This window comes from Salvelinus namaycush, chromosome 16, assembly GCF_016432855.1.
Source record: "Salvelinus namaycush isolate Seneca chromosome 16, SaNama_1.0, whole genome shotgun sequence".
Classification (NCBI taxonomy): domain Eukaryota; kingdom Metazoa; phylum Chordata; class Actinopteri; order Salmoniformes; family Salmonidae; genus Salvelinus; species Salvelinus namaycush.
Window position 1 is genome coordinate 44788088 of NC_052322.1, and position 18864 is coordinate 44806951.

At 44.8% G+C, this 18864-nt stretch overlaps 1 protein-coding gene across 1 annotated transcript in view; it reads right to left on the reverse strand.

The window, feature by feature from the left end:
• Positions 1-13081: 13081 nt before the first annotated feature.
• Positions 13082-18864, reverse strand: part of LOC120061480 (solute carrier organic anion transporter family member 4A1-like) — a 33971-nt gene continuing 28188 nt past the window's right edge. The window contains exons 10-12 of the mRNA XM_039011325.1: positions 13925-13989; positions 13450-13598; positions 13082-13261 (exon numbers count right to left, since the gene is read on the reverse strand). Of these exons, the coding sequence (XP_038867253.1) occupies positions 13082-13261; positions 13450-13598; positions 13925-13989 (394 nt within the window). The remainder of the gene's footprint in view (positions 13262-13449; positions 13599-13924; positions 13990-18864) is intronic.

Consider the following 18864-nt stretch of genomic DNA (forward strand, 5'->3'; position numbering starts at 1 on the left):
TATGGTGTTCTTTGGATGCAACTCAGCATTCTTTGTCCTCCAAACACGACAAGTTGAGTTTTTACCAAAAAGTTATATTTTGGTTTCATCTGACCATATGACATTCTCCCAATCTTCTTCTGGATCATCCAAATGCTCTCTAGCAAACTTCAGACGGGCCTGGACATGTACTGGCTTAAGCAGGGGGACACGTCTGGCACTGCAGGATTTGAGTCCCTGGCGGCGTAGTGTGTTACTGATGGTAGGCTTTGTTACTTTGGTCCCAGCTCTCTGCAGGTCATTCACTAGGTCCCCCCGTGTGGTTCTGGGATTTTTGCTCACCGTTCTTGTGATCATTTTGACCCCACGGGGTGAGATCTTGCGTGGAGCCCCAGATCGAGGGAAATTATCAGTGGTCTTATAGGTCTTCCATTTCCTAATAATTGCTCCCACAGTTGATTTCTTCAAACCAAGCTGCTTACCTATTGCAGATTCAGTCTTCCCAGCCTGGTGCAGGTCTACAATTTTGTTTCTGGTGTCCTTTGACAGCTCTTTGGTCTTGGCCATAGTGGAGTTTGGAGTGTGACTGTTTGAGGTTGTGGACAGGTGTCTTTTATACTGATAACAAGTTCAAACAGGTGCCATTAATACAGGTAACGAGTGGAGGACAGAGGAGCCTCTTAAAGAAGAAGTTACAGGTCTGTGAGAGCCAGAAATCTTGCTTGTTTGTAGGTGACCAAATACTTATTTTCCACCATAATTTGCAAATAAATTCATTAAAAATCCTACAATGTGATTTTCTGGATTTTTTTTCTCATAGTTGAATTTTGTCTGTCATAGTTGAAGTGTACCTATGATGAAAATTACAGGCCTCTCTCATCTTTTTAAGTGGGAGAACTTGCACAATTGGTGGCTGACTAAATACTTTTTTGCCCCACTGTATATATGAATGCGTGTCTTTCATTTGCAAGGTCCTTGCCTCTGCTGTCTGTACAGTATGATGGGTTTCCATACAGTACGTGTGAAATATCTATTGTTCCAATAAGTATGGTAATGTTTGAAATACTGTGTTTGACTCTCAGAACCTTTGTGTATTTGATCATCTAGGTGTATTTAATGTTCATTAATGTGTCCCTGTGTGTATTTAATGTTCATGAATTTGTCCCTGTGTGTATTTGATCATCTAGGTGTATTTATGTTCATGAATTTGTCCCTGCGTGTATTTGATCATCTAGTTGTATTTAATTTTCACTAATGTGTCCCTGTGTGTAAACGTTCATGAATTTGTCCCTGTGTGTATTTGATCATCTAGGTGTATTTATGTTCACTAATGTGTCCCTGTGTGTATTTAATGTTCATTATGTGTCCCTGTGTGTATTTGATCATCTAGGTGTATTTAATTTTCACTAATGTGTCCCTGTGTGTATTTAATGTTCACTAATGTGTCTCTGTGTGTATTTAATGTTCACTAATGTGTCCCTGTGTGTATTTAATGTTCATTATGTGTCCCTGTGTGTATTTGATCATCTAGGTGTATTTAATGTTCATTAATGTGTCCCTGTGTGTATTTAATGTTCACTAATGTGTCCCTGTGTGTATTTGATCATCTAGGTGTATTTAATGTTCATTAATGTGTCCCTGTGTGTATTTGCCAAGAGTCATAAATGTAATGTCTGCAAACAGAGAGTCATGACTCAACAGTATCCATGGAAACTGATCCTTTGTCCCACAATCCTATCTCCCACATAGTTTGTCTTTTACTTCCGTCTCGTCTTGCGTGACCTTGCTTAGTTCTTTAGTACCGCTTCATGAAGAGCCCGGTGGCTATTAAATGCATCAATGTGTTTGGTCCACTGGTCGTTGTGTCAGTGTTTCTGTGATTTGAGCGAGGGAAAAATCCTTGTTTCAGTCACATGAATTCAATCCCCTGGAATTGAAAAAGCTTCATTTGAGCTTTATTTGAGACTCTGAGTGTCTTTGAAGTGTCAGAAGGTAATGGAGATAGTTATAGTATAGTTGTTGTTTCTGCTGGGAGAGTAAGAGGAGGAGAGTGTGTGTGTGTGTGTGTGTGTGTGTGTGTGTGTGTGTGTGTGTGTGTGTGTGTGTGTGTGTGTGTGTGTGTGTGTGTGTGTGTGTGTGTGTGTGTGTGTGTGTGTGTGTGTGTGTGTTTGAGGAAGAGAGAGATACAGGGAGTGAGAGAAGACATACTTAATTTGCTTGGTTATGTGTGTACATGTGGTACATGCAAGTGATTTTGAAGTGGGCAGACATGCAATGATTTGAAATGCTAATAAAAAAAAATAAACAAAACAAATGATATGTTGTTCACCTGTTGTTTAAAAAAAACATTTCATTAAAAGGTATATACGTTTACATTTCCTTTACAAAAGTACCAAAACAAAACCCATAAGACTAGATTTCCAGAAGTGCTAGTGAGTGAAGAGACACAACAGTAAGACTAGGAAGGTTTAAGGTTATATACACTATCACGTGGCGGTAAAGTCCATGGTGGGATCAGCTGGGAGAACGAAGGAGAGAAGACTTGGAGGCATTTGGGTCCATCAAAAATGAATACATTTAAAACATTAAAAACATGAGGAATGTAAATTGCCAACAAGTTCTAAAGTGTCATGTCACTGTAACGTAAACAATAAAGACAAAAACTATATTGTAAAGTGTTCTAGAACAGGGTAATTTGAGGGGGATTGTTTGGTCAGAGAAAACAAATTCTGAATCATCAGCTACATCCTCTACTTCAGGGCTGCCTAACCCTCTTCCTGGAGATCTACTGTCCTGTAGGTTATCAGTCCAACCCTCTTCCTGGAGATCTACTGTCCTGTAGGTTATCAGTCCAACCCTCTTCCTGGAGATCTACTGTCCTGTAGGTTCAGTCCAACCCTCTTCCTGGAGATCTACTGTCCTGTAGGTTCAGTCCAACCCTCTTCCTGGAGATCTACTGTCCTGTAGGTTATCAGTCCAACCCTCTTCCTGGAGATCTACTGTCCTGTAGGTTATCAGTCCAACCCTCTTCCTGGAGATCTACTGTCCTGTAGGTTATCAGTCCAACCCTCTTCCTGGAGATCTACTGTCCTGTAGGTTCAGTCCAACCCTCTTCCTGGAGATCTACTGTTCAGTAGGTTCAGTCCAACCCTCTTCCTGGAGATCTACTGTTCAGTAGGTTCAGTCCAACCCTCTTCCTGGAGATCTACTGTCCTGTAGGTTATCAGCCCAACCCTCTTCCTGGAGATCTACTGTCCTGTAGGTTCAGTCCAACCCTCTTCCTGGAGATCTACTGTCCTGTAGGTTTTCAGTACAACCCTCTTCCTGGAGATCTACTGTCCAGTAGGTTTTCAGTCCAACCAAGTGGTAGAGGTTAATGGTTCACTGTCTCAGGCAAAACCAATGAGTTGTGGCGTTCCGCAGGGGAGCGTGCTTGGGCCTCTGCTGTTTTTATTGTATATTAACGATATGAAAGATGCTTGTTCTTGCCGTCTTTTTCTTCATGCGGATGACTCTACACTTCTGGTGTCTCACAAAAGTAAAACTATGTTGGAGAGCATACTTAGCACAGAGCTTACTAACATTAGCAAATGGCTTGGAGATAATAAGCTATCTCTGCACTTAGGGAAAACTGAAGCAATTATTTTGGGATCCAGACCTAAATTGAGTAGGTCCTCTGAAATCAGTGTGGAGTTAGGGGGCGAGGTGCTGACTACTAAAACCTCTGTTAGCTACTTGGGATGTATCCTTGATGGACGCTTGGGAGGTGTGAGCATGGCCAATAAAGTGCTAGGAAAGGTTAATGACAGGACTACGTCTTTGGCTAGAAAGTCCAAGCTGCTTGATAAGGACTCCATGAAAGTGCTAGCTACTGCCCTCATTCAATGCCATTTTGACTACGCTAGTACTTCCTGGTTTGGGGGCTTATCTAAACTGATGAAGGGGAAGCTCCAGATAGCCCAGAATAAGCTGATCAGGGTAGTATTGAAGGTGAGTCCACGTACTCACATAGGCAGGAGCTGCTTTCAGGAACTAAACTGGCTGCCTGTTGAGGGTGTCCCAGATTAGACTAGGTTTGGTTTACAGGAGTATTTATGGTCCTGCGCCCAGATATTTAAGTGATTACTTTCCTGGTGTTAGGGATGCACACAATCACAGCACCAGATCAGGTGTTGCTTATACAGGTTCAGGAGTAATGCTGGGAAAGGTACTTTCTTGCATACTGGAGCCTCAGAATGGAATGAGTTGCCTCTGCCTATAAAAACAACGTCCTCTCTGGGCAGATTTAAAAATAAAGTAAAAATATGTTTGATGTCTTATGTGCCCATATGAATAACCCCTATGATGTAACTGGAATGATGAGATAGATGTTCTTCTTCTCTGTTTTTGTTTTATTATTTCACTGCCATACTGTGTTTAACTGTGTTGGATCTTGTCTCAAGAGGACCACAATGGAAATAAGTCCCAGACTTTATTGTGTGTTATCCTCCATGATTTTATTCATGTGTATGTATGACTTTTTCAAGTTTTATGTGTGCTTGTTTTTTTAAATGGTCGAATTAATAAACTAAACTAAATCCAACCGTCATCCTGGAGATCTATCGTCCTGTGGGTTTTCAGTCTAACCCTCTCCCTGGAGATCTACCGTCCTGTGGGTTTTCAGTCCAACCCTAATTTAACACACCTGATTCTACTAATTAGCTGCTCAACAAGACCTTAACTAGCTGAATCAGATATGCTAAATTAGGGTTGGACTGAAAACCCACAGGACGATAGATCTCCAGGAAGAGGGTTAGACTGAAAACCCACAGGACGATAGATCTCCAGGAAGATGGTTAGACTGAAAACCCACAGGACGATAGATCTCCAGGAAGAGGGTTAGACTGAAAACCCACACAACGATAGATCTCCGGGAAGAGGGTTAGACTGAAAACCCACAGGACGGTAGATCTCCAGGAAGAGGGTTGGACTGAAAACCCACAGGACGATAGATCTCCAGGAAGACGGTGGGACTGAAAACCCACACAACGATAGATCTCCGGGTAGAGGGTTAGACTGAAAACCCACACAACGATAGATCTCCGGGAAGAGGGTTAGACTGAAAACCCACACAACGATAGATCTCCGGGAAGAGGGTTAGACTGAAAACCCACAGGACGGTAGATCTCCAGGAAGAGGGTTGGACTGAAAACCCACAGGACGATAGATCTCCGGGAAGAGGGTTAGACTGAAAACCCACAGGACGGTAGATCTCCAGGAAGAGGGTTGGACTGAAAACCCACAGGACGATAGATCTCCAGGAAGACGGTGGGACTGAAAACCCACAGGACGGTAGATCTCCAAGAAGAGGGTTGGGCAGCCCTGCTCTACTGCATATACAAAGATGTCTGGGACAATACCAAATCATGTGAAAACAATCAAATTAAATGAATACATGAAAAAAACAGAACTGTTAATTTCTATCATAAATTATCTGGAAAAATAAGATCCCAAAACAGAAAACGGATTGGGGCAATGATACTTGGCACACTTTGAGGTTTGGAGAAGAGCCCTGTTGTCTTTTCTTTATACTGCAACTCATTTATTTTGTGCATTGTCCCTAGCTGTTAATTACAACCAGCATACACTGCCAGAATAACTCTTGTATAATACCATTGTCTAAGTTCATCAGTGCTGATTAGGTCTTAAAGTGCAGTTATGTGTCTCGATATCACACCATGGATCTGACTAGTTAAAGGACACGTGGACAGGATGATATCACACCATGGTTCTGACTAGTCCAGGAGTGGACAACTCCAGTCCTCGGGGACCTGATTGGTGGCACAGTTTTGCCCCAGGCCCAGCTAACACACCTGACTCCAATAATCACCTAATCATGATCTTCAGATTAGAATGCAGTTTGATTAATCAGCTGTGTTTGATAGGGATGGAGAAAAAGTGTGACACCAATCAGGACCTGGAGGACTGGAGTTGCCCACCCCTGGACTAGTTGAAGGACACGTGGACAGGACGATAATGCCCCATGGATCTGACTAGTTGAAGTGCACGTGGACAGGACGAAATCGCACCATCATCCTCACAGCCTCTCTTGAAGCTCAGTGTTCTGTTAAATGGCATCCCGCTACAGGCCTTTCATTGTCGTTTTATAGCGGCTGTCATTAACAGCTGTGTGCTCTTCCATTTGTTGAAGTACATGAGTGTTATTTTTCTCACTACTACATACTATAGATACTGTCCCATACTATAGATTCTGTCCCATGTCCCATACTATAGATTCTGTCCCATGTCCCATACTATAGATACTGTCCCATACTATAGATTCTGTCCCATACTATAGATTCTGTCCCATGTTCCATACTATAGATTCTGTCCCATGTCCCATACTATAGATACTGTCCCATACTATAGATTCTGTTCCATACTATAGATTCTGTCCCATGTTCCATACTATAGATTCTGTCCCATGTCCCATACTATAGATACTGTCCCATACTATAGATTCTGTTCCATACTATAGATTCTGTCCCATGTTCCATACTATAGATTCTGTCCCATGTCCCATACTATAGATTCTGTCCCATGTCCCATACTATAGATACTGTCCCATACTATAGATTCTGTTCCATACTATAGATACTGTCCCATACTATAGATTCTGTCCCATGTTCCATACTATAGATACTGTCCCATGTCCCATACTATAGATTCTGTCCCATGTCCCATACTATAGATACTGTCCCATACTATAGATTCTGTTCCATACTATAGATTCTGTCCCATGTTCCATACTATAGATTCTGTCCCATGTCCCATACTATAGATACTGTCCCATACTATAGATTCTGTCCCATGTCCCATACTATAGATACTGTCCCATACTATAGATTCTGTCCCATACTATAGATTCTGTCCCATGTCCCATACTATAGATACTGTCCCATACTATAGATACTGTCCCATACTATAGATTCTGTCCCATACTATAGATTCTGTCCCATGTCCCATACTATAGATACTGTCCCATACTATAGATACTGTTCCATACTATAGATTCTGTTCCATACTATAGATACTGTTCCATACTATAGATTCTGTCCCATGTCCCATACTATAGATTCTGTCCCATACTATAGATACTGTCCCATACTATAGATTCTGTCCCATGTCCCATACTATAGATTCTGTCCCATGTCCCATACTATAGATACTGTCCCATACTATAGATTCTGTCCCATACTATAGATTCTGTCCCATGTCCCATACTATAGATTCTGTCCCATGTCCCATACTATAGATACTGTCCCATACTATAGATTCTGTCCCATGTCCCATACTATAGATTCTGTCCCATACTATAGATACTGTCCCATACTATAGATACTGTCCCATACTATAGATACTGTCCCATACTATAGATACTGTCCCATGTCCCATACTATAGATACTGTCCCATACTATAGATACTGTCCCATACTATAGATTCTGTTCCATACTATAGATACTGTCCCATACTATAGATTCTGTCCCATACTATAGATACTGTCCCATACTATAGATACTGTCCCATACTATAGATACTGTCCCATACTATAGATACTGTCCCATGTCCCATACTATAGATACTGTTCCATACTATAGATACTGTCCCATACTATAGATACTGTCCCATACTATAGATACTGTCCCATGTCCCATACTATAGATACTGTCCCATACCATACTATAGATACTGTCCCATACTATAGATTCTGTTCCATACTATAGATTCTGTCCCATACTATAGATACTGTTCCATACTATAGATACTGTCCCATACTATAGATACTGTCCCATACTATAGATACTGTCCCATACTATAGATACTGTCCCATACTATAGATACTGTCCCATACTATAGATTCTGTCCCATACTATAGATACTGTCCCATACTATAGATTCTGTCCCATGTCCCATACTATAGATACTGTCCCATACTATAGATTCTGTCCCATACTATAGATTCTGTTCCATACTATAGATACTGTCCCATACTATAGATTCTGTTCCATACTATAGATTCTGTCCCATACTATAGATACTGTCCCATACTATAGATAATGTCCCATACTATAGATTCTGTCCCATGTCCCATACTATAGATACTGTCCCATACTATAGATACTGTCCCATACTATAGATACTGTTCCATACTATAGATACTGTCCCATACTATAGATTCTGTCCCATACTATAGATACTGTCCCATGTCCCATACTATAGATTCTGTCCCATGTCCCATACTATAGATACTGTCCCATACTATAGATACTGTCCCATACTATAGATACTGTCCCATACTATAGATTCTGTTCCATACTATAGATAGTGTCCCATACTATAGATTCTGTCCCATGTCCCATACTATAGATTCTGTCCCATACTATAGATTCTGTCCCATGTCCCATACTATAGATACTGTCCCATACTATAGATTCTGTCCCATACTATAGATACTGTCCCATACTATAGATTCTGTCCCATACTATAGATTCTGTCCCATACTATAGATACTGTGCCATACTATAGATACTGTCCCATACTATAGATTCTGTCCCATACTATAGATTCTGTCCCATACTATAGATACTGTCCCATACTATAGATACTGTCCCATACTATAGATTCTGTTCCATACTATAGATACTGTCCCATACTATAGATTCTGTCCCATACTATAGATTCTGTCCCATGTCCCATACTATAGATACTGTCCCATACTATAGATACTGTCCCATACTATAGATTCTGTCCCATGTCCCATACTATAGATACTGTCCCATACTATAGATTCTGTCCCATGTCCCATACTATAGATTCTGTCCCATACTATAGATTCTGTCCCATGTCCCATACTATAGATACTGTCCCATACTATAGATACTGTCCCATACTATAGATACTGTCCCATGTCCCATACTATAGATTCTGTCCCATACTATAGATTCTGTCCCATGTCCCATACTATAGATACTGTCCCATACTATAGATTCTGTCCCATACTATAGATTCTGTCCCATGTCCCATACTATAGATACTGTTCCATACTATAGATTCTGTCCCATGTCCCATACTATAGATACTGTCCCATACTATAGATTCTGTCCCATACTATAGATTCTGTCCCATACTATAGATTCTGTCCCATGTCCCATACTATAGATACTGTCCCATACTATAGATACTGTCCCATACTATAGATACTGTCCCATACTATAGATCTGTCCCATGTCCCATACTATAGATTCTGTCCCATACTATAGATTCTGTCCCATGTCCCATACTATAGATACTGTCCCATACTATAGATTCTGTCCCATGTCCCATACTATAGATTCTGTCCCATGTCCCATACTATAGATACTGTCCCATACTATAGATTCTGTTCCATACTATAGATACTGTCCCATACTATAGATACTGTCCCATACTATAGATACTGTCCCATACTATAGATTCTGTCCCATACTATAGATTCTGTCCCATACTATAGATGCTGTCCCATGTCCCATACTATAGATACTGTCCCATACTATAGATTCTGTCCCATGTCCCATACTATAGATTCTGTTCCATACTATAGATACTGTCCCATACTATAGATTCTGTCCCATGTTCCATACTATAGATTCTGTCCCATACTATAGATTCTGTTCCATACTATAGATACTGTCCCATACTATAGATTCTGTCCCATACTATAGATACTGTCCCATACTATAGATTCTGTCCCATGTCCCATACTATAGATACTGTCCCATACTATAGATACTGTCCCATACTATAGATACTGTCCCATACTATAGATACTGTCCCATACTATAGATTCTGTTCCATACTATAGATACTGTCCCATACTACAGATTCTGTTCCATACTATAGATTCTGTTCCATACTATAGATACTGTCCCATACTATAGATACTGTCCCATACTATAGATTCTGTCCCATGTCCCATACTATAGATTCTGTCCCATACTATAGATTCTGTTCCATACTATAGATACTGTCCCATACTATAGATTCTGTTCCATACTATAGATACTGTCCCATACTATAGATTCTGTCCCATGTCCCATACTATAGATTCTGTTCCATACTATAGATTCTGTCCCATGTCCCATACTATAGATTCTGTTCCATACTATAGATACTGTCCCATACTATAGATTCTGTCCCATGTCCCATACTATAGATTCTGTTCCATACTATAGATTCTGTCCCATACTATAGATTCTGTTCCATACTATAGATTCTGTTCCATACTATAGATACTGTCCCATACTATAGATTCTGTCCCATACTATAGATACTGTCCCATGTCCCATACTATAGATTCTGTTCCATACTATAGATACTGTCCCATACTATAGATTCTGTCCCATGTCCCATACTATAGATTCTGTTCCATACTATAGATTCTGTTCCATACTATAGATACTGTCCCATACTATAGATTCTGTCCCATACTATAGATTCTGTCCCATACTATAGATACTGTCCCATGTCCCATACTATAGATTCTGTTCCATACTATAGATTCTGTTCCATACTATAGATTCTGTTCCATACTATAGATACTGTCCCATACTATAGATTCTGTTCCATACTATAGATTCTGTTCCATACTATAGATACTGTCCCATACTATAGATTCTGTTCCATACTATAGATTCTGTTCCATACTATAGATACTGTCCCATGTCCCATACTATAGATACTGTCCCATACTATAGATTCTGTTCCATACTATAGATACTGTCCCATACTATAGATTCTGTCCCATGTCCCATACTATAGATTCTGTTCCATACTATAGATTCTGTCCCATACTATAGATTCTGTCCCATGTCCCATACTATAGATTCTGTTCCATACTATAGATTCTGTCCCATACTATAGATTCTGTTCCATACTATAGATTCTGTCCCATACTATAGATACTGTCCCATACCATACTCATTTAAGGCTTATTTTCAATCCGTATCGTGGAAGTTTATTGTTACAGCGTGATTGAAATGTAAAGGCCATGTTCCTGTGTTAGTGGAGACTGCATTCAACGTAAACTCTGCATATGTCGTCTCAATCGGAAATGACCTTTTCATTTCTGTCGTGCAATCTGTAACGTTTCCGTGATCCAGATTTACTAGATCCCTTAAAACATATTGTGGATAGGGGGCAGCATTTTCACGTTTGGATGAAAAGCATGCCCAGAGTAAACTGCCTCCTACTCAGTCCCAGATGCTAATATATGCATATTGTTAGAGCCGATTTGGACATATTTGTATAAAAGACTGAACTTACCGAACTCCATGTACATTTGTGTAAATATATTAAATATGAATGTATATGATGAAATATTAGGTACGTACCTTTATGATTTATATTTACCTGATTGAGATATATTCATTTGTTGTTAGTGTAACTGTTAGCCCCCCCTCTTGCCCATTCATTGTACTGTGTTAAGTGTGTTAGGATAAAGGCAGGAAGTTGGGCCTTCGGGGGAAGGAGTCTTTGCTAGATGTGGGAGCGGTATAGTTTTTTGACCATACAGACATACAGATCATATTATGTATTTTCCATATCAAGTAATCTATGCTTTAAGTTGATTGGAGAATCATTTCCTTGTTAGATATAAGAAGAATAAACATTTTTGTTGCACCATATCCCTGGATGTCATTGAATGTTTGGCCATTTGGAAACCTTGAGTGTGGACTGTATGAGTACGAAACAACCCCGCTTCAGGCTTGGGCAGTGGCTATGGTAAAGAGGAAAGGAAGCCACAACAATCAGTTATTAGTATTGGATAGAAAACACTCTGAAGTTTCTAAAATGGTTTGAATCATGTCTGTGACTATAACATAACTTATTTGGCAGGCAAAACCCCGAGGACAAACCACTCAGATTTTTTGTTTGTTTGAGGTCACTCTCTTTTCATTGGGAATCCAGATTTCTAAGGGACCTTCCTGCAGTTCCTATCGCTTCCACTGGATGTCAACAGTCTTTACAAATTGGCTGAGGTTTTCCTTTGAGAAATGAAGAAGTTGCCATGTTCAGAATGAGGCTCCAGTGAAGTGTACTGTTTGTTAGAGGCGCGTGACCAGAAAGCATGCTACACATTGTTTTCCTCCGGTATTGAACACAGATCATCCCGTCTTCAATTTTAGCGATTATTTACGTTAAAAAATACCTAAAGTTGTATTACAAAAGTAGTTTGAAATGTTTGGACAAAGCTTACAGGTAACTTTTGAGATATTTTGTAGTCACGTTGTGCAAGTTGGAACCGGTGTTTTTCTGGATCAAACGCGCCAAATAAATTGACATTTTGGATATATATCGACGGAATTAATCGAACAAAAGGACCATTTGTGATGTTTATGGGACATATTGGAGTGCCAACAGAAGAAGCTTGTCAAAGGTAAGGCATGAATTATATCTTTATTTCTGCGTTTTGTGTCGTACCGGGAGGGTTGAAATATGATGGTCTGTGATTGTTTGCTGGGGTGCTGTCCTCAGATAATAGCATCGTTTGCTTTCGCCGTAAAGCCTTTTTGAAATCTGACACGTTGGCTGGATTCACAACAAGTGTAGCTTTAATTTGATATATTTAATGTGTGATTTCATGAAAGTTAAATTTTTATAGTAATTTCTTTGAATTTGGCGCTCTGCATTTTCACTGGATGTTGGCCAGGTGGGACGCTACCGTCCCACATATTCCAGAGAGGTTAAAGTGTGTCTTTTCAGTGGTTTAAATCCCCAAAGCCATCAGGAGACTTTCCTACTTCTCAGAATAACCTCTGACCCTATCTGTGACTCTGGTCTAAGTCTTTCATCACATCACACAAACCCCAAGTTCAGTGGGCTGGCAGGGAGGTGATGGAGGGCAAGCCAATGGGATGAAGTTGGGCTGAGTAGGTGGAGCAGACATGCCTTGCCCTGGGGGGGATGTGTCTGTGTGATGGGAGTGGCCATGAGACGGGCACGGGTTGGCAGTCATTGAGGACGCAGTGGCACGACACACACACACACACACGCACGGTGAGATGTGGGTGGGGTCTGAAGTCATCATAACCTGGCGTGTACATTTGAGATTATTTTTGGCGGAAGGTCCTTGATGGAGAGGTCCCCCGTCTCTCCCCCGCTGTTCCCTGCCCCGTGGTCGGTGCTCTCACAGCTGCTCTGGGGCGACTCTGGAGGGGGCTTGTACAGAACACTGGCCAGCAGGAAGAACATCGTGCCAAGAACCTGACAGAGGGAGGGACGGATGAAGAGAGAGAGAGAATAGAGAATAAGACATGCACTATGGTTAGAGGTGGGAGAATAGAATTCTCTCTCAGTTAAACAAACATTTGATATGGTCACGAGAATAAAGAAAGTCCTTGAACACAATCCTATAACAGAATGAAATAACAGACATGTGGGCCTCGAGTTACCTTGTAGATGATGCCAGCGATCAGTGTATAGCGGCTCATGGCAGAGTTCTGGTAGAGGTAGCAGGAGCCCTGCTCTCCACACTGGTCCTGCCACAGCAGGCATGAGATGTCGATCACAGAGCCAAACGCTATCGGGCCTGGGATCCCACCTTTAGGAACAACATCACATTATTTACATTGTTTTTCAATTTAAACTTTATTTAACTAGGCAAGTCAGTTAAGAACAAATTCTTATTTACAACGACGGCCTATACCGGCCAACGCTGGGCCAAATTGTGCGCCGGCCCATGGGACTCCCAATCACGGCCGGTTGTGATACAGCCTGGATTCAAACCAGGGTTTGTAGTGACGCCTCTAACACCGAGATGCAGTGTCTTAGACCCGTTGCGCCACTCGGGAGCTTGTTGTCGGGATTCTCAGGCTACAAGGACACATTTATCAAATCAAAGCAAATTCAACAAGAGAAATGAAATACCTAGACTTCTCACCACGATCCACTGGATTCCCAGTCCAAAGGACCTCTGGCTGTCTGGGACACACCTGTAGGGGTCGACAGAGAGCACTTCAGATTCACAGTTCACACACTAGAGGTTACTATCAGACATGGTTATAACAGAAATATACCACAGTTCACACACTAGAGGTTACTATCAGACATGGTTATAACAGAAATATACCACAGTTCACACACTCTCTTTTGTCTGTCTGCTCCGTACCCACCTGAGGGTAGCAGTGAGGGTTAGAGTCTGTACCCACCTGAGGGTAGCAGTGAGGGTTAGGGTCTGTACCCACCTGAGGGTAGCAGTGAGGGTTAGAGTCTGTACCCACCTGAGAGTAGCAGTGAGGGTTAGAGTCTGTACCCACCTGAGGGTAGCAGTGAGGGTTAGGGTCTGTACCCACCTGAGGGTAGCAGTGAGGGTTAGAGTCTGTACCCACCTGAGGGTAGCAGTGAGGGATAGAGTTAGGGTCTGTACCCACCTGAGGGTAGCAGTGAGGGTTAGAGTCTGTACCCACCTGAGGGTAGCAGTGAGGCTTAGAGTCTGTACCCACCTGAGGGTAGCAGTGAGGGTTAGAGTCTGTACCCACCTGAGGGTAGCAGTGAGGGTTAGGGTCTGTACCCACCTGAGGGTAGCAGTGAGGGTTAGGGTCTGTACCCACCTGAGGGTAGCAGTGAGGGATAGAGTTAGAGTCTGTACCCACCTGAGGGTAGCAGTGAGGGTTAGGGTCTGTACCCACCTGAGGGTAGCAGTGAGGGTTAGGGTCTGTACCCACCTGAGGGTAGCAGTGAGGGTTAGAGTCTGTACCCACCTGAGGGTAGCAGTGAGGGTTAGGGTCTGTACCCACCTGAGGGTAGCAGTGAGGGTTAGAGTCTGTACCCACCTGAGGGTAGCAGTGAGGGTTAGAGTCTGTAACCACCTGAGGGTAGCAGTGAGGGTTAGAGTCTGTACCCACCTGAGGGTAGCAGTGAGGGTTAGGGTCTGTACCCACCTGAGGGTAGCAGTGAGGGTTAGAGTCTGTACCCACCTGAGGGTAGCAGTGAGGGTTAGAGTCTGTACCCACCTGAGGGTAGCAGTGAGGGTTAGGGTCTGTACCCACCTGAGGGTAGCAGTGAGGGTTAGGGTCTGTACCCACCTGAGGGTAGCAGTGAGGGTTAGAGTCTGTACCCACCTGAGGGTAGCAGTGAGGGTTAGAGTCTGTACCCACCTGAGGGTAGCAGTGAGGGTTAGAGTCTGTACCCACCTGAGGGTAGCAGTGAGGGTTAGGGTCTGTACCCACCTGAGGGTAGCAGTGAGGGTTAGAGTCTGTACCCACCTGAGGGTAGCAGTGAGGGTTAGGGTCTGTACCCACCTGAGGGTAGCAGTGAGGGTTAGAGTCTGTACCCACCTGAGGGTAGCAGTGAGGGATAGAGTTAGGGTCTGTACCCACCTGAGGGTAGCAGTGAGGGTTAGGGTCTGTACCCTCCTGAGGGTAGCAGTGAGGGATAGAGTCTGTACCCACCTGAGGGTAGCAGTGAGGGATAGAGTTAGGGTCTGTACCCACCTGAGGGTAGCAGCGAGGGTTAGAGTCTGTAACCACCTGAGGGTAGCAGTGAGGGATAGAGTCTGTACCCACCTGAGGGTAGCAGTGAGGGTTAGAGTCTGTACCCACCTGAGGGTAGCAGTGAGGGTTAGAGTCTGTACCCACCTGAGGGTAGCAGTGAGGGTTAGGGTCTGTACCCACCTGAGGGTAGCAGTGAGGGTTAGGGTCTGTACCCACCTGAGGGTAGCAGTGAGGGTTAGAGTCTGTACCCACCTGAGGGTAGCAGTGAGGGATAGAGTTAGGGTCTGTACCCACCTGAGGGTAGCAGTGAGGGTTAGGGTCTGTACCCACCTGAGGGTAGCAGTGAGGGTTAGAGTCTGTACCCACCTGAGGGTAGCAGTGAGGGTTAGAGTCTGTACCCACCTGAGGGTAGCAGTGAGGGTTAGAGTCTGTACCCACCTGAGGGTAGCAGTGAGGGTTAGAGTCTGTACCCACCTGAGGGTAGCAGTGAGGGTTAGGGTCTGTACCCACCTGAGGGTAGCAGTGAGGGTTAGGGTCTGTACCCACCTGAGGGTAGCAGTGAGGGTTAGAGTCTGTACCCACCTGAGGGTAGCAGTGAGGGTTAGAGTCTGTACCCACCTGAGGGTAGCAGTGAGGGTTAGAGTCTGTAACCACCTGAGGGTAGCAGTGAGGGTTAGAGTCTGTACCCACCTGAGGGTAGCAGTGAGGGTTAGAGTCTGTACCCACCTGAGGGTAGCAGTGAGGGTTAGAGTCTGTAACCACCTGAGGGTAGCAGTGAGGGTTAGGGTCTGTACCCACCTGAGGGTAGCAGTGAGGGTTAGGGTCTGTACCCACCTGAGGGTAGCAGTGAGGGTTAGAGTCTGTACCCACCTGAGGGTAGCAGTGAGGGATAGAGTTAGGGTCTGTACCCACCTGAGGGTAGCAGTGAGGGTTAGAGTCTGTACCCACCTGAGGGTAGCAGTGAGGGTTAGAGTCTGTACCCACCTGAGGGTAGCAGTGAGGGTTAGAGTCTGTACCCACCTGAGGGTAGCAGTGAGGGTTAGGGTCTGTACCCACCTGAGGGTAGCAGTGAGGGTTAGAGTCTGTACCCACCTGAGGGTAGCAGTGAGGGTTAGGGTCTGTACCCACCTGAGGGTAGCAGTGAGGGTTAGAGTCTGTACCCACCTGAGGGTAGCAGTGAGGTTTAGAGTCTGTACCCACCTGAGGGTAGCAGTGAGGGTTAGGGTCTGTACCCACCTGAGGGTAGCAGTGAGGGTTAGGGTCTGTACCCACCTGAGGGTAGCAGTGAGGGTTAGAGTCTGTACCCACCTGAGGGTAGCAGTGAGGGTTAGGGTCTGTACCCACCTGAGGGTAGCAGTGAGGGTTAGAGTCTGTACCCACCTGAGGGTAGCAGTGAGGGTTAGAGTCTGTACCCACCTGAGGGTAGCAGTGAGGGTTAGAGTCTGTACCCACCTGAGGGTAGCAGTGAGGGTTAGAGTCTGTACCCACCTGAGGGTAGCAGTGAGGGTTAGAGTCTGTAACCACCTGAGGGTAGCAGTGAGGGTTAGGGTCTGTACCCACCTGAGGGTAGCAGTGAGGGTTAGGGTCTGTACCCACCTGAGGGTAACAGTGAGGGTTAGGGTCTGTACCCACCTGAGGGTAGCAGTGAGGGTTAGGGTCTGTACCCACCTGAGGGTAGCAGTGAGGGTTAGAGTCTGTACCCACCTGAGGGTAGCAGTGAGGGTTAGAGTCTGTACCCACCTGAGGGTAGCAGTGAGGGTTAGAGTCTGTACCCACCTGAGGGTAGCAGTGAGGGTTAGAGTCTGTACCCACCTGAGGGTAGCAGTGAGGGTTAGGGTCTGTACCCACCTGAGGGTAGCAGTGAGGGTTAGAGTCTGTACCCACCTGAGGGTAGCAGTGAGGGTTAGGGTCTGTACCCACCTGAGGGTAGCAGTGAGGGTTAGAGTCTGTACCCACCTGAGAGTAGCAGTGAGGGTTAGAGTCTGTACCCACCTGAGGGTAGCAGTGAGGGTTAGGGTCTGTACCCACCTGAGGGTAGCAGTGAGGGTTAGAGTCTGTACCCACCTGAGGGTAGCAGTGAGGGTTAGGGTCTGTACCCACCTGAGGGTAGCAGTGAGGGTTAGGGTCTGTACCCACCTGAGGGTAGCAGTGAGGGTTAGGGTCTGTACCCACCTGAGGGTAGCAGTGAGGGTTAGAGTCTGTACCCACCTGAGGGTAGCAGTGAGGGTTAGAGTCTGTACCCACCTGAGGGTAGCAGTGAGGGTTAGAGTCTGTAACCACCTGAGGGTAGCAGTGAGGGTTAGAGTCTGTACCCACCTGAGGGTAGCAGTGAGGGTTAGAGTCTGTACCCACCTGAGGGTAGCAGTGAGGGTTAGAGTCTGTAACCACCTGAGGGTAGCAGTGAGGGTTAGGGTCTGTACCCACCTGAGGGTAGCAGTGAGGGTTAGGGTCTGTACCCACCTGAGGGTAGCAGTGAGGGTTAGAGTCTGTACCCACCTGAGGGTAGCAGTGAGGGATAGAGTTAGGGTCTGTACCCACCTGAGGGTAGCAGTGAGGGTTAGAGTCTGTACCCACCTGAGGGTAGCAGTGAGGGTTAGAGTCTGTACCCACCTGAGGGTAGCAGTGAGGGTTAGAGTCTGTACCCACCTGAGGGTAGCAGTGAGGGTTAGGGTCTGTACCCACCTGAGGGTAGCAGTGAGGGTTAGAGTCTGTACCCACCTGAGGGTAGCAGTGAGGGTTAGAGTCTGTACCCACCTGAGGGTAGCAGTGAGGGTTAGAGTCTGTACCCACCTGAGGGTAGCAGTGAGGGTTAGAGTCTGTACCCACCTGAGGGTAGCAGTGAGGGTTAGAGTCTGTAACCACCTGAGGGTAGCAGTGAGGGTTAGGGTCTGTACCCACCTGAGGGTAGCAGTGAGGGTTAGGGTCTGTACCCACCTGAGGGTAACAGTGAGGGTTAGGGTCTGTACCCACCTGAGGGTAGCAGTGAGGGTTAGGGTCTGTACCCACCTGAGGGTAGCAGTGAGGGTTAGAGTCTGTACCCACCTGAGGGTAGCAGTGAGGGTTAGAGTCTGTACCCACCTGAGGGTAGCAGTGAGGGTTAGAGTCTGTACCCACCTGAGGGTAGCAGTGAGGGTTAGGGTCTGTACCCACCTGAGGGTAGCAGTGAGGGTTAGAGTCTGTACCCACCTGAGGGTAGCAGTGAGGGTTAGGGTCTGTACCCACCTGAGGGTAGCAGTGAGGGTTAGAGTCTGTACCCACCTGAGAGTAGCAGTGAGGGTTAGAGTCTGTACCCACCTGAGGGTAGCAGTGAGGGTTAGGGTCTGTACCCACCTGAGGGTAGCAGTGAGGGTTAGAGTCTGTACCCACCTGAGGGTA